The 19,557-nt window shown below is 53.5% G+C and overlaps 3 protein-coding genes across 4 annotated transcripts in view; 2 read left to right on the top strand and 1 right to left on the bottom strand.

Moving 5' to 3' along the window:
• Window positions 1-3,459, top strand: part of ZSWIM5 (zinc finger SWIM-type containing 5) — a 262,034-nt gene extending 258,575 nt beyond the window's left edge. The window contains exon 14 of the mRNA XM_007164766.2: window positions 584-3,459. Within this exon, the coding sequence (XP_007164828.2) occupies window positions 584-1,446 (863 nt within the window). The 3' untranslated portion in view covers window positions 1,447-3,459. The remainder of the gene's footprint in view (window positions 1-583) is intronic.
• Window positions 3,460-4,309: 850 nt separating this feature from the next.
• On the bottom strand, window positions 4,310-8,093 carry UROD (uroporphyrinogen decarboxylase). The gene is made up of 10 exons (XM_007164561.3): window positions 7,960-8,093; window positions 7,183-7,295; window positions 6,983-7,062; window positions 6,844-6,906; window positions 6,429-6,626; window positions 6,164-6,325; window positions 5,299-5,436; window positions 5,040-5,140; window positions 4,892-4,958; window positions 4,310-4,544 (listed from the first exon to the last, which is right to left on the bottom strand). The coding sequence occupies exons 1-10, from the start codon at window positions 7,977-7,979 to the stop codon at window positions 4,383-4,385; spliced, it is 1,104 nt and encodes a 367-aa protein (XP_007164623.2). The 5' UTR covers window positions 7,980-8,093; the 3' UTR covers window positions 4,310-4,382.
• A 2,313-nt stretch (window positions 8,094-10,406) lies between these two features.
• On the top strand, window positions 10,407-19,251 carry HECTD3 (HECT domain E3 ubiquitin protein ligase 3). Of its 2 annotated transcripts, none has more exons than XM_057529383.1 (21): window positions 10,407-10,856; window positions 11,010-11,170; window positions 11,410-11,502; window positions 11,582-11,717; window positions 12,004-12,119; window positions 12,204-12,317; window positions 12,461-12,543; window positions 12,987-13,152; window positions 13,379-13,460; window positions 14,438-14,620; window positions 14,773-14,825; window positions 15,006-15,070; window positions 15,230-15,333; window positions 15,602-15,721; window positions 15,833-15,922; window positions 16,926-17,132; window positions 17,376-17,505; window positions 17,589-17,663; window positions 17,791-17,872; window positions 18,016-18,087; window positions 18,683-19,251. In XM_057529383.1, exons 1-21 carry the CDS (start codon window positions 10,488-10,490, stop codon window positions 18,759-18,761), a joined length of 2,580 nt encoding a protein of 859 aa, XP_057385366.1. In that variant the 5' UTR covers window positions 10,407-10,487; the 3' UTR covers window positions 18,762-19,251. The 2 variants fall into 2 exon arrangements, with proteins under 2 accessions (XP_057385366.1, XP_007164624.2); XM_007164562.3 differs by having other exon boundaries at window positions 18,265-19,251.
• Window positions 19,252-19,557: the final 306 nt, after the last annotated feature.

The following is a 19,557-nucleotide window of genomic DNA, read 5'->3' as shown; positions in this document are numbered from 1 at the left end:
CTGACCAAACTCTGCCCTCACTGCTTGGACCATACCCTGATGTCAGCAGCACTTTGACCCTCTGATCAGAGACATTCTGAGAGAGTGAATTTTCAGCCACAAGTACTCAAGTGCAGCCTTGGGAGGTAGTTGGCCCAGTGGTTTGGTCCCAGTCCCTGTCCATGATTCTGAGAAACCCCAAACAATTTGGAGGCTCGGGACCCCATCTAGAGCCCAAAGCCCCAGCACAAGACTCTACCCTGAGAGGCCCCACTTCAGCTAGAACCCCCAGGCAGATCTGCGACTCCTGCCTTGGGGCAGGCAAACCACAGGCTCTGTTGCTCCATCCTTGTGAGGGGCTTAGAGCACCTGCAGAAACCTTCAACACTCTCACCTGGGGAAGGAAGGGATGGGAAGAGACCCCAAACAGGGTCTGGGCATCTGGGATGGTCCCCTTGCCCTGGTTGCCTCAGATCATCTCAAGGCTGCTGAGAAGGAGGGAGAACTCATCTCTGCAGGCCAAGTTCTGACCCCAAATGGTAGTCTGGGCAGACCTGGATCAGGACCCGGATGGCCACAGCTGAGCTCAGGCTCTCCCTGACAGGTGTGCAGGCCCTGGTGAGCATCCTGCAGAGCTGGTACACACTCTTCACCCCCACCGAGGCTACCAGCATTGTGGCTGCCACAGCCGTATCCCACACCACTATCCTGCGCCTCAGTCTTGACTATCCACAGCGGGAGGAGCTGGCTAGCTGTGCTCGCACGCTGGCCCTGCAGTGTGCTATGAAGGATCCACAGAGCTGCGCCCTATCGGCCCTTACACTTTGTGAGAAGGACCACATCGCCTTTGAAGCAGCCTACCAGATTGCCATCGATGCTGCTGCCGGCGGCATGACTCACTCACAGCTGTTCACCATCGCCCGCTACATGGAGCTCCGTGGCTACCCGCTACGTGCCTTCAAGCTGGCCTCACTGGCCATGAGCCATCTCAACCTGGCCTACAACCAGGACACCCACCCGGCCATCAACGATGTGCTCTGGGCGTGTGCCCTCAGCCACTCCCTGGGCAAGAATGAGCTGGCGGCCCTGATTCCCCTGGTGGTGAAGAGCGTGCACTGTGCCACAGTGCTTTCAGACATCCTACGGCGCTGCACGGTCACTGCACCTGGCCTGGCCGGCATCCCAGGCCGCCGCAGCTCGGGAAAGCTTATGTCCACCGACAAAGCTCCCCTGCGCCAGCTGCTGGATGCCACCATCAATGCCTATATCAACACCACACACTCACGCCTGACACACATCAGCCCTCGCCACTACGGAGAGTTCATTGAGTTTCTGAGCAAGGCCCGGGAGACCTTCCTGCTGCCACAGGATGGCCACCTGCAGTTTGCCCAGTTCATCGACAACCTCAAACAAATCTACAAAGGCAAGAAGAAGCTGATGCTGCTGGTGCGAGAGCGCTTTGGCTGAGAGAGCAGATGGCTCGCTGCTGGGGCATCCTGCGCTCCCAGGTACCATCTGGTCAGGCCAAGGACACAAACATTTGTCCACCCTGAGAGGACTCTGAGCACCTGTGGCTGAAGCCAGAGGACCACAGGGCTAAGCATGGGGAGAGTCCAACTCTAGCCAACATGCCTTGTCAAGGTTCTCGCAACAGCCCACTGTTCCTGGAGGAGCTGGGCCCTGCAGACCGATCAGAAACCCCACACATGCCACCTCACGCCCCGCTATCCTGCGTGTCCTGGGTGTTGGCCCTCTCTCCTTGGCAAACACAGAACACTGTTCCGTCTCAGGGATTGCTTAACCAGAGAAACAGAAGCATTTATGGTACTGTAAATACTATAGTATATGTGTTGCCAATTACATTGTAAAATTGTAACTATTTATAATTCTGGTTCTAATTTGATGGGTAGCTGTGGGTGGGAAGATAGGCTTGTTTTCTGAGGAGATTCACAACCATTTCTCAGGTTTCCCTTGCAGAGTATATGCTATTGGCAGTGGAAGAGTGGGGGTGGCAGAGAGAAAAATGGCCATTAGAGTAAACCCCAAGTCTAGTCTATGCAGAAACCCCGGCCTGCAGATGGGCATTGACAGCCCGGTGGTGGGTGAGGGGCAGGGCCCCGTCTTGACTTAGACTTTCACCTCACGAAGCCATGAGGACACAGAAGCTCTTGCTCCTGCCTCACACAGCCTCTCTCTCTGGGGGCCTGCCGAGCTCCTGAGAAACAAGGGCAGGGAGAAGGTGAAGGTCTGGGAGGCCACTGGGCTCATAATGTTCATCTACTCTGGTCACCTTTGTGTTAGAGAGCATCTGGTTTCATCTCTCATTATACTTGTGTGTGTGTGGATCTGAATGGCTACGTACGTGCATCTGTGTGCATAGATATATCTGTGCATGCCTATATGTGCACATGTATATTTATGTGTATCTGTGTCAGGTCTGTGTGTGAAGACATGTCTGTGTACTGGATGGTGGGTTTCTGTGTGAGGGTATACACATTTGTGAACATATAAAAATACATATCTGTGTGTGTGTGTGTGTGTGTGTGGATGTTTGTCGATGCATGTGTAGTGTTTGTGTATCTGGGCACACGTAAGTGCATGTGTATAAACATGTCCATGTCTGTGTGTAACTGTGTATATTTCCACATGTAGCTTTGTCTGTGAATTCATGTTTGAGGATCTGCATGAATGTGTCCCTTCTCTTTTTGCCAGATCTCTCATCCCCATTTCTCTTATTCTCTCACCAGCTAAACATGTTCCACATCTCTGTGCCTCCTTTATTCACCATTGTCTCACCAAACAAGCTTCTAAGCACTAGTCTCCCTCTGCCCTGAGTAGCTCCTTCAGCGCCACATTTCTCTTCTTACCCTGTACTTGCTTTCTTCCCCTGCCTTTCTACCTCAAGCTTCTTCTGCCTGCTTCTGTCACAGTCCCATTGGTCATTGGTTTGGAGGCTGTGGCTGGAATGCATTTGGCCTTTTCCTTTCTGACTAGTTTCTAGCTCTAGTGGGCAACCCCTGTCTTAGCCCTGGCTGACCTCCACAGTGTATCGTGTTCCTGCTACCCTCCTGACCCCTCTGCTCAGCCTGGAATTGTAATAGGAGGTAGCACAGGCATTCAGAAGAGTCATTTAGATGCCAGTGTCTTGGTGGTTACTGTTTCATGTTTTAGTTCCCGAGTAGGGGGTGGGGTGTGACAGGGAAGGGGTGGTATAGTTAGAGTGTGAACTAAGGACCTCTTTGTCTGCTTTACTTTCCTGTCTTTGACAAACTGTTTGTGTCACTTTTTTTTTCTCCACGCTAACCAGTAAGTTGCATTTGCTGTTTGTGGCTACCAAAGTCTCACCGTCCAGCTACGGGCCCAACAACCTCTCAGCCCAATAGGTTGGTTTAAAAAAAAAAAAAGACGACGCCACTCCCATTTCTGTATCACAATTGCCGTTTTTTAGCAAGTGTGTGAACTCACAGTGCTTTTCTATGAATAAATCATGGATCACAGAAAAGATCATTTTTCTAAAATCAGAAATTGTGTTCTTTCAATAAATGGGGCCCTTCTCTCTCTTCTCCATCACCCTGGCTGGGACAGGGAGCTGGTTAGGCTATATAGCACAGTGGGTTCCTAATGGTCTAAGATGTGGAATGACAAATGAAAAATTTCCTACTGCACCACACCCCTCTCCAGAGCTCACAGGCCCATCAGAGCCTGATCCCAGGAAGTAGGTACCACCGTGAAGCGCAGAAACAGCAAGATACTGAGAAAATTAGAGGGTATGTGCAGAAAAGAATGCAGAGCAACCCTGAGTGCCATGGGGCCTACTGGCTTCAGAAGGCTTCTTGCCTCAGTGATGCAAGTCTAAGGCTCTAATCCTAAGCAACTTAACCGAGTCTTTATGTCTTCCCAAGTTTTGGTGCCAAAGCTGAAGTTCTCTCAGCTTCTCCCTGCTCACCTAGACTCCATCTTCCTCAACAGGCCTTTCTGAAGTATTCTAGCCATTTCTGTGTCCCACTCTGATCTATACACCCTTCCCTCCCCAGACACAAAGCCCTGTCAATTTGGCCTCATATGCTATAGGGACCCCATTTCCCTGCAAATGTCACAGCTCCAGCTCCTAGGAAGATCTGCATAGCCCCATGTAGCTCTGGGGCTTGGAGATCTGAGAGCAAGATGGTGGCAAAGGTCCTGACATTAAGTCCTACATACATATTCACTGATACCCGAGCTCCCATGACTTGTGGGAGAGGATGCAGAAAGAGGCCCAGGGAAGGAAGAGGCTCAGAAGGAACTGAGGATAAGGGCACAGATCTTTCACAAACAAAACCACACGCAAGACTCCAACTCTGGAACTTTTATTCTCCTGGAAACAATCATCTGTGTTAGTGGTACTTCAGAGAAAAGGATTATGCTCAATTCTGTCGAAGCAGGCGTGAGTGTTTGTGCACGGCATCCACAAAGGCTCCCACGTGTTCTGGGTCCATGTCAGGGTAAAGTCCATGGCCCAGGTTGGCAATGTAGCGCTGTGGCCCAAAGTCATTCAGCATCTGCTGCACCAACCGCCCAATCTCCTCCTGGGGGGACCAACAGGGCACTGGCTACAGGGGGGGCCAGCACACCTCTGTCCTCCCTATACATAATAGCGGCACACATACATGTAGGCATGCTTCTACTCAGTGTTGCTCATACAGTCATTCAAAAAACTATCAGATGCCTAGTATGGGCCAGGCACTAAGAAAACACAAATGAACAAAATCAATGAAAAGAAACTCCTGCCTTCCTAGAGTTCACGTGGTATGAATGGAGTAGAAGGGAGGGATAAACAAATAGAAGCACACACATAGTAATAAACACAACCATATCCAGAACCATGGGAGTGCACAGAAACAACCACAGACACACACAGGGACCTGGTTGTTACCTCAGATGCATATAAGGCACAGGGGTCCAGGTTGCCCTGCAGGGTCACTGTCTTTCCCACGCAGTCCCTGGAAGTAGAGTCAGTGCCCTGTTCTGGTGACTGCACATATGGCAGTTGCATCCCCTCCACCTCACCTTCCATCACTCACCGGGCTTTCTCTGGGGCCACTGTCCAGTCAAGCCCAACCACCTCGTAGCCAGCCTGGGCCAGCTCCTCCAGGGCAAAATGTCCGTCCTTAGCAAAGATGATCTGGGGGAAAGGGCAAATCTCAGGCTGCCGAGGGCTTTGCTATGCCTCCTAATATAGCTCAGCTGTGCTTCTGCCCTCCAGTGGTCACTTCGGTCCATGCAGGACTTAACCTGATAGTTCCAAGAGCCCACCTTCACTCATCTGATCCCCATCCTTACCATGGGCACCGGTGCCAGGCCTGCCTCCTGCAGCCCGGCTTTCACTCGCTTGGCCACATCACGGATGTAGGGCAGTGCAAACTTACTGAAGAGTTGTGGGCCAAGATGCCCTGCATGGGACTCAAAGAGCTGCAATGCCTACAGTTAGAAAAGAAATGCATAACACATAAAGAGGAAGTATCTTGGGCCCCACATACAGAATGTGCCTCAGTCTTCCTTCAGTTTTCCCCAAGTGACTTCAACCCCTGAGACTGCCTAAGCCTATAAGCCCAGTTCCAGTCAAAAAGTTTTGCATTCTCCAGATCCCAGTGCTAGGTTTGGTCTTTGAATACACAGAGCATTAAGCCCCCGTGCCAGTGTCTGGGCTTAGCTGCTCCAGCCAGATCATTTCATGCCAAGCTTCTTTTGTGCCTGGTATTGAGACACCTACCGTCACAGGTATAAGGAACTGTATTGTTTCTGGTCCTTAAAGACTAAACCCCAGGGCTTCCCTGGTGGCACAGTGGTTAAGAATCTGCCTGCCAATGCAGGAGACACAGGTTCGAGCCCTGGTCCGGGAAGATCCCACATGCCGCAGAGCAACTAAGCCCATGCGCCACAACTACTGAGCCTGCGCTCTAGAGCCCATGAGCTGCAACTACTGAGCCCGCGGGCCACAACTACTGAAGCCCACGCGCCTAGAGCCTGTGCTCTGCAACAAGAGAAGCCACCACAATGAGAAGCCCAGGCACCGCAACAAAGAGTAGCCCCCGCTCGCCACAACTACAGAAAGCCCGCGCGCAGCAATGAAGACCCAACGCAGCTGAAAATAAATAAATAAATAAAGACGAAACCCCAGCCTATCTGTCTCTCCCTCAGGACTTACCTGGGCACCAGCAGCCACTTGTCCCACCAGATATGGGACGAGAGCATCAGTAAGGATGCGAAGGAGCTGGTGACTGGCCTGCGGTCTCTGGTAAAGCCAGCGTTTGGCCTGAGCCATGGTGCTTGAGCCGCCACCCTCAACCATGTATGTCATGAGAGTCCACTGCAAAAGACAGAAGCCAGATAGACACTTCCTTCGCTTGTCTGCACCCAGATCTGCCAAAGTAATTTCTCCAAGCCCAAGTCCCTGCCCTGTTCCATATTACCGGGGCACCAGCAAAGCCAATCAGTGGCACACGCCCAGCCAGACGTTGTCGAGTGAGGGTGATGGCCTGGAACACATAACCCAGCTCAGAGGCCACTGTTGTTGGATCCCGGAGGCGCTGTAAATCCCGCTCTTCTCTTAATGGCTCTGGGAAGCTGGGCCCTTTGCCAGGCACCATGGTCACCTCCATGCCCAGTGCCTGGTGGGGGAGAAAACGTCCGGGTTCCCAACCTGTAACTCCAGGAGGAGATCTGTTCAACCCATGCCAGGAAGAAGGAAAAGGAGAATAAAACTCAGCCAAACTCCATCTCTTCCAGCCTGTTTTTCCCTCTGTCCCATAAGGATAAGTGCTTATCTTGAGCCTTGACTGTCTTTTCCCTTTGTTACCCATTCAAGAATCAGATTTGAGCAGGTACCTGGGGTACAACAAGGATGTCGGAGAAGATGATGGCAGCATCCAGAGGGAAGCGATGCAGTGGCTATAGGGAACAGAAGACAGATTGCTAGGTGGCGAGCTGAGAGCATAAATCTCGCCCTCTTTTGTGGACCCCTCACCTGCAGAGTCAGTTCACAGCAGGTCTCTGGGGAGCGACAGGTGCTGAAAAAGTCCTGGGCAGCCCGAGTTTCCCTAAACTCTGCAGACAAAAAAGGGAAAGCAGGGCTCAGCCTTGAGGAACCTCCAGAGCCCTCCTCTGCCCCTCAAAAACTTTTCACCCTCCAGAGTTTTACCTAGACTCCGAGGCCCTGACCCTGACCTGGTAAGTAGCGGCCTGCCTGCCGCATGCACCAAACAGGAGTGTAGTCTGTTTCTTCTCCCCAAGCTGCTCGCAGGAAGGTGTCATTCTTCAGCTCCGGGAAACCCTGAGGTCTGGAGATCAGGAGCGGGTAGGGTACGTGTCAGTAAACTAGGCTGGGGGTTGGGCAGGGCTCGGGTTCTAAAGGCGGATACAGTCCAGCACAGCTATCTGCCTTCTCCAGACCAGCTACCAAGCTGTGGCTCCCCGCCGATTCCGCCTCCCCTCTGCCTATCAGGTGGTGTACAGGACCAGAAGGGCCGGTGCCGGGGCCTCTACCCTACACATAGTCGCAGCTTCCCCAGGCTCAAAGCCACTGGAGGGACTGGGAGAGTAGGGGCGGGGGAGGGAACGAAAGTCCAGTTAGGAGAGTTTGGGGGGTCTTTGGACCAAAAAATCTCAGGAACAAGGGTACTAATGGGCTGGTTTTAGGGCTGGAAGATCTCCAGGCTGGGGGATGGTCATGGGGGAGATTAGAGATGACGGTCCGAAAAAGGGATCTTAGTTGAGGATTAGAAAGTCCAGAGAGCATCTCCTAAATAAAGGTCTGGGGTACTCAGTCCAGCTAGGCGGTCCCTGGGATGAACATCTCAGGAATCCATGGTTGGAGGATTTGGGATTCCAGAAACTTGGGTTCTCCGGGGTTGGGGAAGAGGGGTATAGGGACAGATTCCTGAGCTGAAAGAGTCAGGTCAGAAGCCCGTATGGCCACACTGCGTGGTGGCACAGAGAACTCACCCACACTCGTTCGCCTCCATGGTAAGTTGTCTGTAAACGCGAGCACAGCCCCCACTGCAGCCTAATTCTGAGCCTGCCCCCTGCCCAGGCTCCGCCCCTTCCTGGAATGAGCCAAGGCTGTCGCCATGTTGAAAGTCACATGATCAGACTCCAGCAAAGGCTCCCGGGCTGCCCCGGCTGCTGCCCGTAGGACCCCTTAGGTCTCTTCACCGTAAAGTCCTCTGTAGCGACGCAACAACAAACACCTCCTACCCCTCCCCCCACAAAAGAACTTCGCTGTAACTACACTTCACGTGGCGTGAGGAGTTTGCTCTCCTCTGACGGCCTGGGAATCCCGGAAGACTCGGCCCAGGTCTCACTTTCACTCTCACTCTTAACGATTTTAACAATTTTATGCCTGGCCCAACCAGGCATATGGTGAATTATGGAACCAAGTTGTACAGGGAACTGAAATAATTAAATATTTATATTACCTAGAAAGAGGCGGGCACTACAATAGGTGCAGAGATTACAGTGGAGAACAAGACATTTCCTTCCTTTAAGGAGCTACAGACTGATGCGGAAACAGAAATCAGCAATCACAATAGTAAATGTTTTAAAGGGAAAGAGCTAGAAGCAAGTAGCAAGGGCTCCATTTAACTGGGGAAAGCAGTGGGGAATTCCAAGCAGAGGGAACGGCATGTGTAAAGAGAAGACGAAAAAGAGCAAATGGCTTAATGGGAAACAAGATCAAGCTGGTGGAATTAAAGAGGCTGGAGCTGGGGGCTTTCCTGGTGGCGCGGTGGTTGAGAGTCTGCCTGCCAGTGCAGGGAACACAGGTTCGAGCCCTGGTCTGGGAGGATCCCACATGCCGTGGAGCAGCTAGGCCCGTGAGCCACAACTACTGAGCCTGCGCGACTGGAGCCTGTGCTCCGCAACAAGAGAGGCCGCGATAGTGAGAGGCCCGCGCACCGCGATGAAGAGTGACCCCCGCTTGCCGCAACTAGAGAGAGCCCTCGAACAGAGGCGAAGACCCAACACAGCCAAAAATAAATAAATAAATAAAGAGGCTGGAGCTGTCTACAGAGTCCAGGTCATGCAAGCCTTTGTTAAGTGCATTTGTTCACTTTATCTTGTAGTAGTGTGAAAGCATACAAATAGCTTGGAGAGAAGGGAAGAGAGGCACTGTGTTCCCAACTTATTAAGGAGAAAAAAATGGCAAACTGTCATAATTACATGGGATCATTTATTTTTTTCTTGATAACTTCAATTATTTGAAAACTATATCAAAACAAACTTTCCACCCAGGTGTCCATCAACGAACAGATAAACAAAATGTAGTGAGTGTATGTATGTATATATATATATATATATATATATATATATATACACACACACACACACAATGGAATATTACTCAACCATAAAAATAAATTATTCTGAAACACGCTACAACATTGTTGTAACATGCTAAGTTAAATAAGACACACAAAAGGACAAATATTGTATGGTTCCACTTATATGAAATATCTATAATAGGCAAATTCATAGAGGCAGAAAGTAGATTAGAGTTTACCAGGGACTGGGGAATGGGGGCAATGAGGAGTCACTGCTTAAAGGGTACAGAGTTTCTTGTTTGGGGTGATGAAAAAGTATTGGAAATAGATAATTATACATTTAAAAAACGGTTAAGATTGCAAATTTTGTTATATATATTTTCCACTGTTTTTTTAAATTAATGTAATATATCAAAAACCAGTGAGTAGTACACTTTAAATGGGTGAATTATATGGTGTGAGTTATATCTCAGTAAACTTTTAAAAGAAACGGGGCAGGACCAAGTTGCCTTTTCCTCCATGATTGTACTTCACCAGCAGCTTCTGTCCGTGTTTTTTTGCCTCCTCCCTAACCACCTCGGCCTTTCCTCTCGTTTGGTTCAGAATTATTGGGAGAAACTGGATAATGATCACCAGTGTCCTGGGATTAGGAGTAACCACCAGGATCAAGCCTAAATGACTCAAGACTCCTGTCAGCAGCCGAGCTGAGGAGGGGGTTATTTTCCCAAACATTTTAGTCACACTGCCCCTAGGATGGGGAGCCTGAGAGGATATCTAACAGATTTTTAAAGATTCTTCTGGTTGTAGTGTGACTCACTGGGGGCACGGAGGCAAAACAGAAGGCCGGAGGATCTGAGAAATAGCTGTTGCAACTTTCCGGGCTAGATAGGATGGATGGTGGCTTGAATGAGGGTAGTAGCAGTGGGGATTAAGTGGTAGTAGCAATGGGATTGGAGTGGGTAGATTGATCAGGTAGGAACTACTACTGAACTTGGGTCTGGTTGGCTGAGCGGGAGGCACAGAAACAGATAACAGGATTGAGTATCCGAGTACACAGGACAAATACGGCGGGAACGTGCGGGGCGCCTAGTCCAAAACTTACGGCGAAGGCTGGCCGAAGGCGGGGCTGAAGGTGGTGGGAAGCTTCGTCAGCCTTCCGGGCCGAAGCTCCTGGGGCCGGATCGCCCCTGGGCTTCCCTGGGCCACCGCGCTATGGCGGGCCCGGGCCCGGGCGCGGCGCTAGAGTCCCCGCGGCAGCTGCTGGGCCGCGTGCGCTTCCTGGCGGAGGCAGCGAAGAGCCTCCGCGCTGGGCGGCCGTTGCCGGCGGCGCTAGCTTTCGTGCCGCGCGAGGTGCTCTACAAGCTTTACAAGGACCCGGCGGGACCGTCGCGAGTGCTGTTGCCAGTGTGGGAGGCGGAGGGCCCGGGGCTGCGTGTGGGAGCCACGGGCCCGGCCACCTGTACCGGCTCCGGGCCCCTCCGCGCCGCCCGCGACAGCATCGAGCTCCGGCGCGGCGCCTGCGTGCGCACCACGGGCGAGGAGCTGTGCAACGGCCACGGGCTCTGGGTGAAACTGACCAAGGTGCAAGACCCGGGACCAGGGAAGCCCTTGGCTGTTCCCCTCCCCTCCCCCATATTGAGCTGACATAGCGTTCGGTGCCCTTTGCCGTGGGCTGGGCAGGGCTTGCCGCCGGCGGTTCCCTGACGGCTGTCCCCGTCTGGCGCGTCCCGGCAGGAGCAGCTGGCGGAACACCTGGGCGACTGCGGGCTGGACGAAGGCTGGCTGCTGGTGTGCCGCCCGGCAGAAGGCGGGGCCCGCCTCGTACCCATCGACACTCCAGACCACCTCCAACGGCAGCAGCAGCTCTTTGGAGTGGACTACCGCCCGGTGCTCAGGTCCTGCACTGGGAGGGGCGGGGCTTACTGTCAGACTGCTGGGCCCTAGTGTGGCAAAGCCCGGGTGGTGGGATCTGGAGTGGAGGCAGGGTTTACAGCAGAACGGGGCGGGACCTGAAGGGAGCTGGGGTGGGGCTTCTGGAGGCGCAGTTTAGAGGGGTAGAGATCTGGAGAAGGCTCCAGGGTCTCCTGCTGCTCGCTGATGTCTCCGCATCCCGTCCCCGATTCTGTGCGCACAGATGGGAACAGGTGGTGGACCTGACATACTCGCATCGCCTGGGATCAAGGCCTCAGCCGGCCGAGGCATATACAGAAGCCGTACAAAGGCTACTGTGAGTGAGCTGGGATGGGATGGGGAGGAAGGAGCTCCAGGTCTGGGCCCGACCTAATTAGGGACTTGGGGTTGCTTAGCTATGTGCCCCCGACGTGGACCTACGAGTGCGACGAGGACCTGATCCACTTCTTGTACGACCACCTGGGCAAGGAGGATGAGAACCTGGGTAGCGTGAAGCAGTATGTGGAGAGCATAGACGTTTCCTCCTACACGGTGGGTGCTGGGACTCCTCCCACCCCAAACAAGATGTAGTCACATCTTGCTAGATCCAGAACTCTCACCTCTAGGCCAGGACCAAATCTGAATCCCCACAGGCCATACTCAGTCCAACCCCCCATCTTGGAAGTCATGTAGGAACCCCTAGACACCTCCACCCATACCAGATGTGCTTCTAACCCAGCTCCACTGTACTTTCTCTCTTGTGCTCCCTGGCCCAAAGCACACCCCCAGTTCAGGGAGTGGGGGTAAACACTGATTCCACCTCTCTGCCCCTCCCCAGGAGGAGTTCAATGTGTCCTGCCTGACAGACAGCAATGCGGACACCTACTGGGAGAGCGATGGGTCCCAGTGCCAGCACTGGGTACGGCTTACCATGAAAAAGGGCACCATTGTGAAGTGAGTGGGCTCTGAGTAGGACGGGGTGGGTGAGCCACATGCCTGTGAGTGTAAAAGACCCACGTGCACACTCTTAACCCTCAGGAAGCTGCTACTCACGGTGGATACCACAGATGACAACTTTATGCCTAAGCGGGTGGTGATCTATGGGGGTGAAGGGGACAACCTGAAGAAACTGAGTGATGTGAGCATTGACGAGTGAGTGAACTGGCCTGGGGTGAGAGGTGGGACATGATCCTAGCTGTAGGATCTGGCCCACGTTGGAAGCAAAAGTTCGAGCGAGACTCCAGCAATCCCTGAAGACAAGGGGTCTCCAAAGTGCCTCACGTTCATCCTCTCAGGACCCTGATCGGGGATGTCTGTGTCCTGGAGGACATGACCGTCCACCTCCCAGTCATCGAGATCCGCATCGTCGAGTGCCGAGGTGGGGCTTAAGGCCCTAAGGAGGGAAAGGGAGCCCAGTTTGTAGATGGGGGTTAGCTGGCAGTGAGTGTGGAGAGAAGGAAATGGGCTTGGAGTTGAGGTAAAGGTGATAGCTGAACTAACTCTAGGATCTGAAGCTTTGGGGCCCAAGCCAGGTGGAAGGTGCTGAGTAAGAGGCCTGCCTTAAAGCCATAGAAGTGCTTGGGCTCACCTGGAAGAGGAACGGAGTTGGGACCCTCAGGCATCCCCAAACTATAGTGGTGGACACAGGAACTAGCAAAGAATATAATAATCAGAATCAGGTTATAGGAGGGGATCCCAAAGGTCCCAAGTTTCTAGGGGCTGGGGTAACAAAAGGCTGAGCATTAAGGAGCCTTTCTCAGGTCTGAGGGCCAAAAAGGCAGCAGGCACAGTAAGTGATCTCACTCTAACTCCTTCCTCCAGATGATGGGATTGACGTGCGTCTTCGAGGGGTCAAGATCAAGTCATCTAGACAGCGGGAACTAGGGCTGAATGCAGACCTGTTCCAGCCCACCAGTCTGGTGCGATATCCACGCCTGGAAGGCACTGATCCGGAAGTGCTATACCGCAGAGCTGTTCTCCTGCAGAGGTGGCTGTGGTCCTGGGCCAGTCAGGCCCTTCCTTGTCCCCTGTCCTGAGCCTTGTATGTCTGTGTGGAAGAGGCCCCCAAGGTCTTATACTGTAAGCTGTTCCACTTCAAGAGGCAGAGCAGTCCCTGGGCCCTGCCTTCTCCTGTCCTGTGAGTTGGGGAGTGAGGGGGTTTTGCATCCATACCAAACTCTTTAGCTGCAGTTATCTTTACCCACCCACCCCAGATTCATAAAGATCCTAGACAGCGTCCTGCACCACCTGGTACCTGCCTGGGACCACACGCTGGGCACCTTCAGTGAGATTAAGGTGAGCCTGACCCATGCAATACTGGTCTTGGCATTGGGCACCCCCTTTCTGCTGAGGCAGTTGTTCACTCCTCATCAGAGAGTTCTTAGACCTACTCTAGGCCTGGGCTTTTGTGGGGCTCTGGGAACATAGGAAGAAAGCCAGACACAAATAGTCAAAATGTCGCGTTTGGGGTGCTATTCCCCAGAGAGCGTGTGAAATATACAGAGCTCGGGGAGGAGAGGTTACAGCATGGACAGGGCAGGTTGCATAAAAGGTGCACACTGGGAGTTACCAGCACCTCAAAATGACGTGAGAGAAGCCTGCTCGTAGATGTGAGTATGACATGGGGATGAGGCTGGGGGAAGGTGGATAGGAAGCAGGCCCTGGTAGCAGACGGCCCTGGGGCCAGACTTCATTCCTGGTCAGTGGAGCCACTGGAAAGGATTTATGTAAGGAAATGACAAAGTTGGATTTTTTTTTTTTTAATTTTTTTAAGAGGTAATTTTTTTTTTTTAACTTTGGGTTTATTTATTTATTTATGGCTGTGTTGGGTCTTCGTTTGTGTGCGAGGGCTTTCTCTAGTTGTGGCAAGTGGGGGGTCACTCTTCATCGCGGTGCGCGGGCCTCTCATTATCGCGGCCTCTCTTGTTGCGGAGCACAGGCTCCAGACGCGCAGGCTCAGTAATTGTGGCTCATGGGCCTAGTTGCTTCGCGGCATGTGGGATCTTCCCAGATCAGGGCTCGAACCCATGTCCTCTGCATTGGCAGGCAGATTCTCAACCACTGCGCCACCAGGGAAGCCCCAAAGTTGGATTTTTTGTTTTAGAAAGCTCTCCCTGGTGGCTGGACTAAGGGAGAGACTGGAAGCAAGGACCAGGGATGGACTAGGCTTGAACTGGAATCATGGGATTAGGTCCAGGAATAGAGAAGGGTTCCAGGGCCTGGACAGAGGCTGACTGCCTGCTGGTCCTGCTCTGGCCACCTCTCCTCCCCAGCAAGTGAAGCAGTTCCTGCTGCTGTCACGCCAGCGGCCAGGCCTGGTGGCCCAGTGCCTGCGTGACTCAGAGAGCAGCAAGCCCAGCTTCATGCCACGCCTATACATCAACCGGCGCCTCGCCATGGAACACCGTGCCTGCCCCTTAAGGGACCCTGCCTGCAAGAACGCTGTCTTTACCCAGGTTTGGACCACCTGGGGTCAGACTGAGGGAGGGTCAGTAAGGGGCCTAGGGGGCTGGGCCAACAGGGACCTGAGCAAGGTCTTTGGGCAAGAGTGGGGCCAGGTCTTGACACAGACTTTCCCACAACTCCCTCCCCTTTCCCCTGCCCCCAGGTTTATGAAGGCCTCAAGCCCTCTGACAAGTATGAAAAGCCCCTGGACTACAGGTATGGCATAGGGGCGAGGGACCTGCTCAGGGTATACATGTACACATGTATACCCACGCACTGCCTCTGGTCCCCTCACCATTACCCCTCTGTAGCCCCTACTCCTGGGTGGACTCTGGGCAGGTGCATCATTCTGAGCCTTGGCCCAGTGTGGTGACAGAGACCCACTCCTACTTACAGGTGGCCCATGCGCTATGACCAGTGGTGGGAGTGTAAATTCATTGCAGAAGGCATCATTGACCAAGGTGAGGCCCTGAGGGACGATAACAAGGGTCCAGCCCTAGTTCGAGTGGTAGAGGCTTCTGAGATCACCAGCTAACCAGATAGGGGACTTGCTTATTACCCCATTATGGGGGCTGAGGCTTTTGTGTGCCCCAGCTGAGGGCATCTATCTGTCATTTCAGGGGGTGGTTTCCGGGATAGCCTGGCAGACATGTCAGAAGAACTGTGCCCTAGCTCGGCGGACACCCCTGTGCCTCTGCCCTTCTTTGTCCGAACAGCCAACCAGGTAATCTCCCATCCCTACCTCCCAAACTGTTTCTGCTGTTCTGTCTCTGCGAACCTCCCAGGTACCAGGTTAAGCTAGAGAGGGGGCAGAGGAGAGACTGAGTTGCCTGGGGCAGCCTCTGGACAGACAGGGAAGGAGGAGCCATTGTGTATTCAGAGGGATCATTCAGGGCCCCCAGTGGAAGGTGTTCAGGGAAGTTTCTGAGGCATCTGGGGCAACAAAGTAGGGTCCATCCCATGCCGTGCTGACAGCTCTGTCTCGGGGACAGGGCAATGGCACGGGTGAGGCCCGGGATATGTATGTGCCCAACCCCTCCTGCCGAGACTTTGCCAAGTACGAGTGGATCGGACAGCTGATGGGGGCTGCCCTTCGGGGTAAGGAGTTCCTGGTGAGTAGCCTATTCTGCACCCCACCAGATTAATCCTGGCTCTTGGAAGAAAGAAGAGCCAGCCAAACCTGGGCAGCTCAGGGTGAGAAGACAGTAGTATTTGTCTCACAGGTCCTGGCTCTGCCTGGTTTCGTGTGGAAGCAGCTCTCTGGTGAGGAGGTGAGCTGGAGCAAGGACTTCCCAGCTGTGGACTCTGTGCTGGTGAGTTAGGGCCTAAAACCAGTGTTTCCTCTGCCCAGCCCCCAAGGTTGCTGCTCCCCAGGGCTGTCCTGAACCTTCTCTTACCACATACGTGCTCCCTCTCCAATCCCATGTACTCCAGTAGCTTCAACTACTGTCACTATTCTGGTGACCCCTACTTCCTTATCTCTAGCCCCAACCTCTCTCCTGAGCCTGGGGCTATATATTCATTTACCTGCTGGACATCTGTCCCAAGACGGCACCTCAGGATCAACACACTCTTCATCCTGTCCCCAGTCTACTGCCCTCTAGGGCTCCCTGTCTGACGATGGCACCACCACCCACCCCTCCCCATGCCAAGCACTTCACGGTCATTCTGCACTCCTCCTTCTCCCTCACCTCCCTCATTCTGTCACATCTGCCTCTGGAATCTGTCCACTTCTTCCATCTCACTGCCTTCCCTCTGGTTCAGCCACTTTCTTTTCTGACCCAACCACTGACTGCAAAAGTTGTCAGTGTCCCTGTCTCCATTCTTACCCATCTGATCTCCAGCATCCAGAGTAATTCATTTCACTCTCCCTGTTTAAACCATTCAGTAGATCCACTCTGGGCTTAGGATAAAATGCAGAGTCCGGAAAGGCCTTACATGACCCCTGTATCTCTGGACACTTGGTTCATGATCAGGCTCCAGCCAGACAGATTCCTAAGGCCTTTTGCTCTTTCCACCTTTTTCCAAGATGTTCTCTCTCCTGACTTCCTGGTGGCCCAGCCAATTCCCAGCCATCATTTGGGTCTCAGCTTGGCTGCCACTTCCTCCAGGACACCTTCCCTGATCTCCAAGCCCGGTTAGGCATCGTCCTGATGCTTTCACAGCCCTGGTACTAACCCCCTCACTGCCCCCATTGCCTGCGTGAGGACTGCCTTGCCTGGCTGCCTCTCCTGCTTCCCTGTGAGCTTCTTGAGGAAAAACAAGGACTGTCTTCACAATGAACAGATGACCTTCCTGCCTCTCTTCAACCCCCAGGTAAAGCTCCTGGAAGTGATGGAAGGAATGGACATGGAGACATTTGAGTTCAAATTTGGAAAGGAGCTAACCTTCACCACTGTGCTGAGTGACCAGCAGGTGGTGGAGCTGATCCCTGGGGGTGCGGGCATCGTGGTGGGATTTGAGGACCGTTCCCGTTTCATCCAACTGGTGCAGAAGGCACGGCTAGAGGAGAGCAAGGAGCAGGTACTACCCAGAGGCCAGTGGAACAGAGAGCTTTGAGCTCCTTATAGCCAGAGCCCAGCCTGATAGGCCACCAGAACCCAATCCCAAGAATTCCGGCCCCCACCATCCCTCTCCCCACATTCCTGCTGATCAGTGAAGTACAGAGGTACATTGTCTCCATGAGTGGAGGCCAAGGGTCCCCACCACACGCTGAGCTGGGAGTTGTGCCCTCTTCCCCAGCCAGGCCCTTTCCCTCCTCCGCAGGTGTCAGCCATGCAAGCAGGTCTGCTGAAAGTGGTGCCACAGGCTGTGCTGGACTTGCTAACGTGGCAAGAGTTGGAGAAGAAGGTGTGCGGGGACCCAGAGGTCACTGTGGATGCTCTGCGCAAGCTCAGTGAGTGTGGGGCAGGGCAGCGCAGTCCCAGGGTGGGGCTTAAGAACCTAAGAATTAATTCCGTCTGGTTTTGTCCCCACCAGCCCGGTTTGAAGACTTCGAGCCATCTGACACACGGGTGCAGTATTTCTGGGAGGCACTGAACAACTTCACCAACGGTCAGTGGAAAGGGCAGAGTAATGTCTGGGTTCGGACTCCACTCCTGGGATACAGAGACAGGGCTGAAGCTGAAGAACTTCTTCCACGATCAGCACACGGGCACTGATTTCCTTCTCCTCCATCTAGAGGACCGGAGCCGCTTCCTGCGCTTTGTCACAGGCCGCAGCCGTCTGCCAGCTCGGATCTACATCTACCCGGACAAGCTGGGGTGAGTGCGGATGGGGAGGGGAGGTCCAGTCGAAGGAGGCTGTGGCTGGCCTTCTGCCCTGCCCCACAAACATATTCACGTGTCAGACCCCTGCCCTGTGCGCCTGCAATTCTTTCTGATCTTTGGTCCCTCCACGCCCCCAGCTATGAGACCACAGATGCGCTGCCTGAGTCTTCCACCTGCTCCAGCACCCTCTTCCTACCGCACTATGCCAGGTGGGTTTCCTAGGTTCCAGCCTGGGGAGATGGGGGGGCGGGGGCGGGCGGGGAGGGTGGCATCCTAGGGTGGAGAAGGGCTTCGGGTACTGGGTGCACAAATTGGAGCCACAAAGCCCCTGGTTGTGATGGAGGGACCTCTACACCTGGCGCTGATTAGCTCCCTGCCCCCTGCAGTGCCAAGGTGTGTGAGGAGAAGCTCCGCTACGCTGCATACAACTGTGTGGCCATCGACACCGACATGAGCCCTTGGGAGGAGTGAGTCGGCGCCAGAGGGCAGCCGCGGGCCAGCAGGACTGCTCCTGCGCGGGTCCCACTCGGCCTCGCCCAGGAAGCCAGCGCACTCCGCCCTTGGGTGCCGTTGGAGTGGAGCAGTGGGTTGATACTGGTGGCCCAGCCCCGCAGACCCTCAAGCCCTACACGTGCTCGGGTTGCTTCCAGCATTATTTCGCATCTGTGAGAGGAATCTTCCACAAGCCCAGCACAAGCTGCCAGGCCTGAGCTACTTGAAGGGGGCCTTCTAGCTCCCCACCCCATGGACTTTGCTTCAGTTTTCAGCTCATTTTTTTCTCTTCTTGTTCTTCTCTGGTTTCAGCCTGGACTCAAAACTAAAAACTCAGGGGGAGAGGGGAGGATGGAGGCTCCTCCCCGCACAAGGCTCCAGGGATGGATAGGGAATGATGGCCATCCTCCTTGGTCACCTGAACCAAGAATGAAGAAACTGCTGAACACCCTCTCCCTCACATATTGGTCTTTTCCTCCTCTCCCTCCAACCCCAAGGTGTGAGTTCTGACTTTCTTTCTCCAACTAAGTCTCAGCTGACAAAGTGCCACCACCGTCCCTGGCTCAGAACATACGTGTATTCAACATTAAATCTATACTACCACTACCACCCCCTATTCATCACTTCTGCATCACCTCCAGCCTGACTCCCTGTCTGCTGTCTTACCCCCAAGACTTTGCACGGGTTAAGGCCAGTTATGTCCTCTCTGAAATCTTCAATAGCTCCTCTCTACCCAACTCTAAAATAAAGCCTAGACTTTAAACCTCTTCCTAGGCTTTATGCACATCCCTGCCCCAGCCCTCCCTCCCTTAAGGGCCTCTGTGACACTCCATCAAAGAAGCTCTCGTACATGGGAAAGTTGAATAAATGGATGAATTCATTCCTTCAGAGTGCATTTATTGGGCTCCCGAGGGATGTTAAAGAAGACTGTTCCAGGACTTCAGGGTCCTGCTGGGAGCAAAGGAGATGTGTGTCAACGTGGGAGTGGTGGGGCTTCTCAATGGCAAAGATGAAATCTGGAGCTAAGCAGGGAAATAAGGCGTCCTCTGCCCAGAAGGGGGAAAGAAAGCTGGCCTGGCATCTTCCGGGATGGGTGTGGCGATTTAGAGGATGGGAGTCCACCTTCAGTAACCAGGTGGGCAGAAGAATCTGACCTTCTAGAGGACAGAGCCTTGCACTGGCTGAGA

This window comes from Balaenoptera acutorostrata, chromosome 1 (assembly GCF_949987535.1).
Source record: "Balaenoptera acutorostrata chromosome 1, mBalAcu1.1, whole genome shotgun sequence".
Lineage (NCBI taxonomy): Eukaryota > Metazoa > Chordata > Mammalia > Artiodactyla > Balaenopteridae > Balaenoptera > Balaenoptera acutorostrata.
This window is presented reverse-complemented; position numbering and strand designations above follow the sequence as displayed.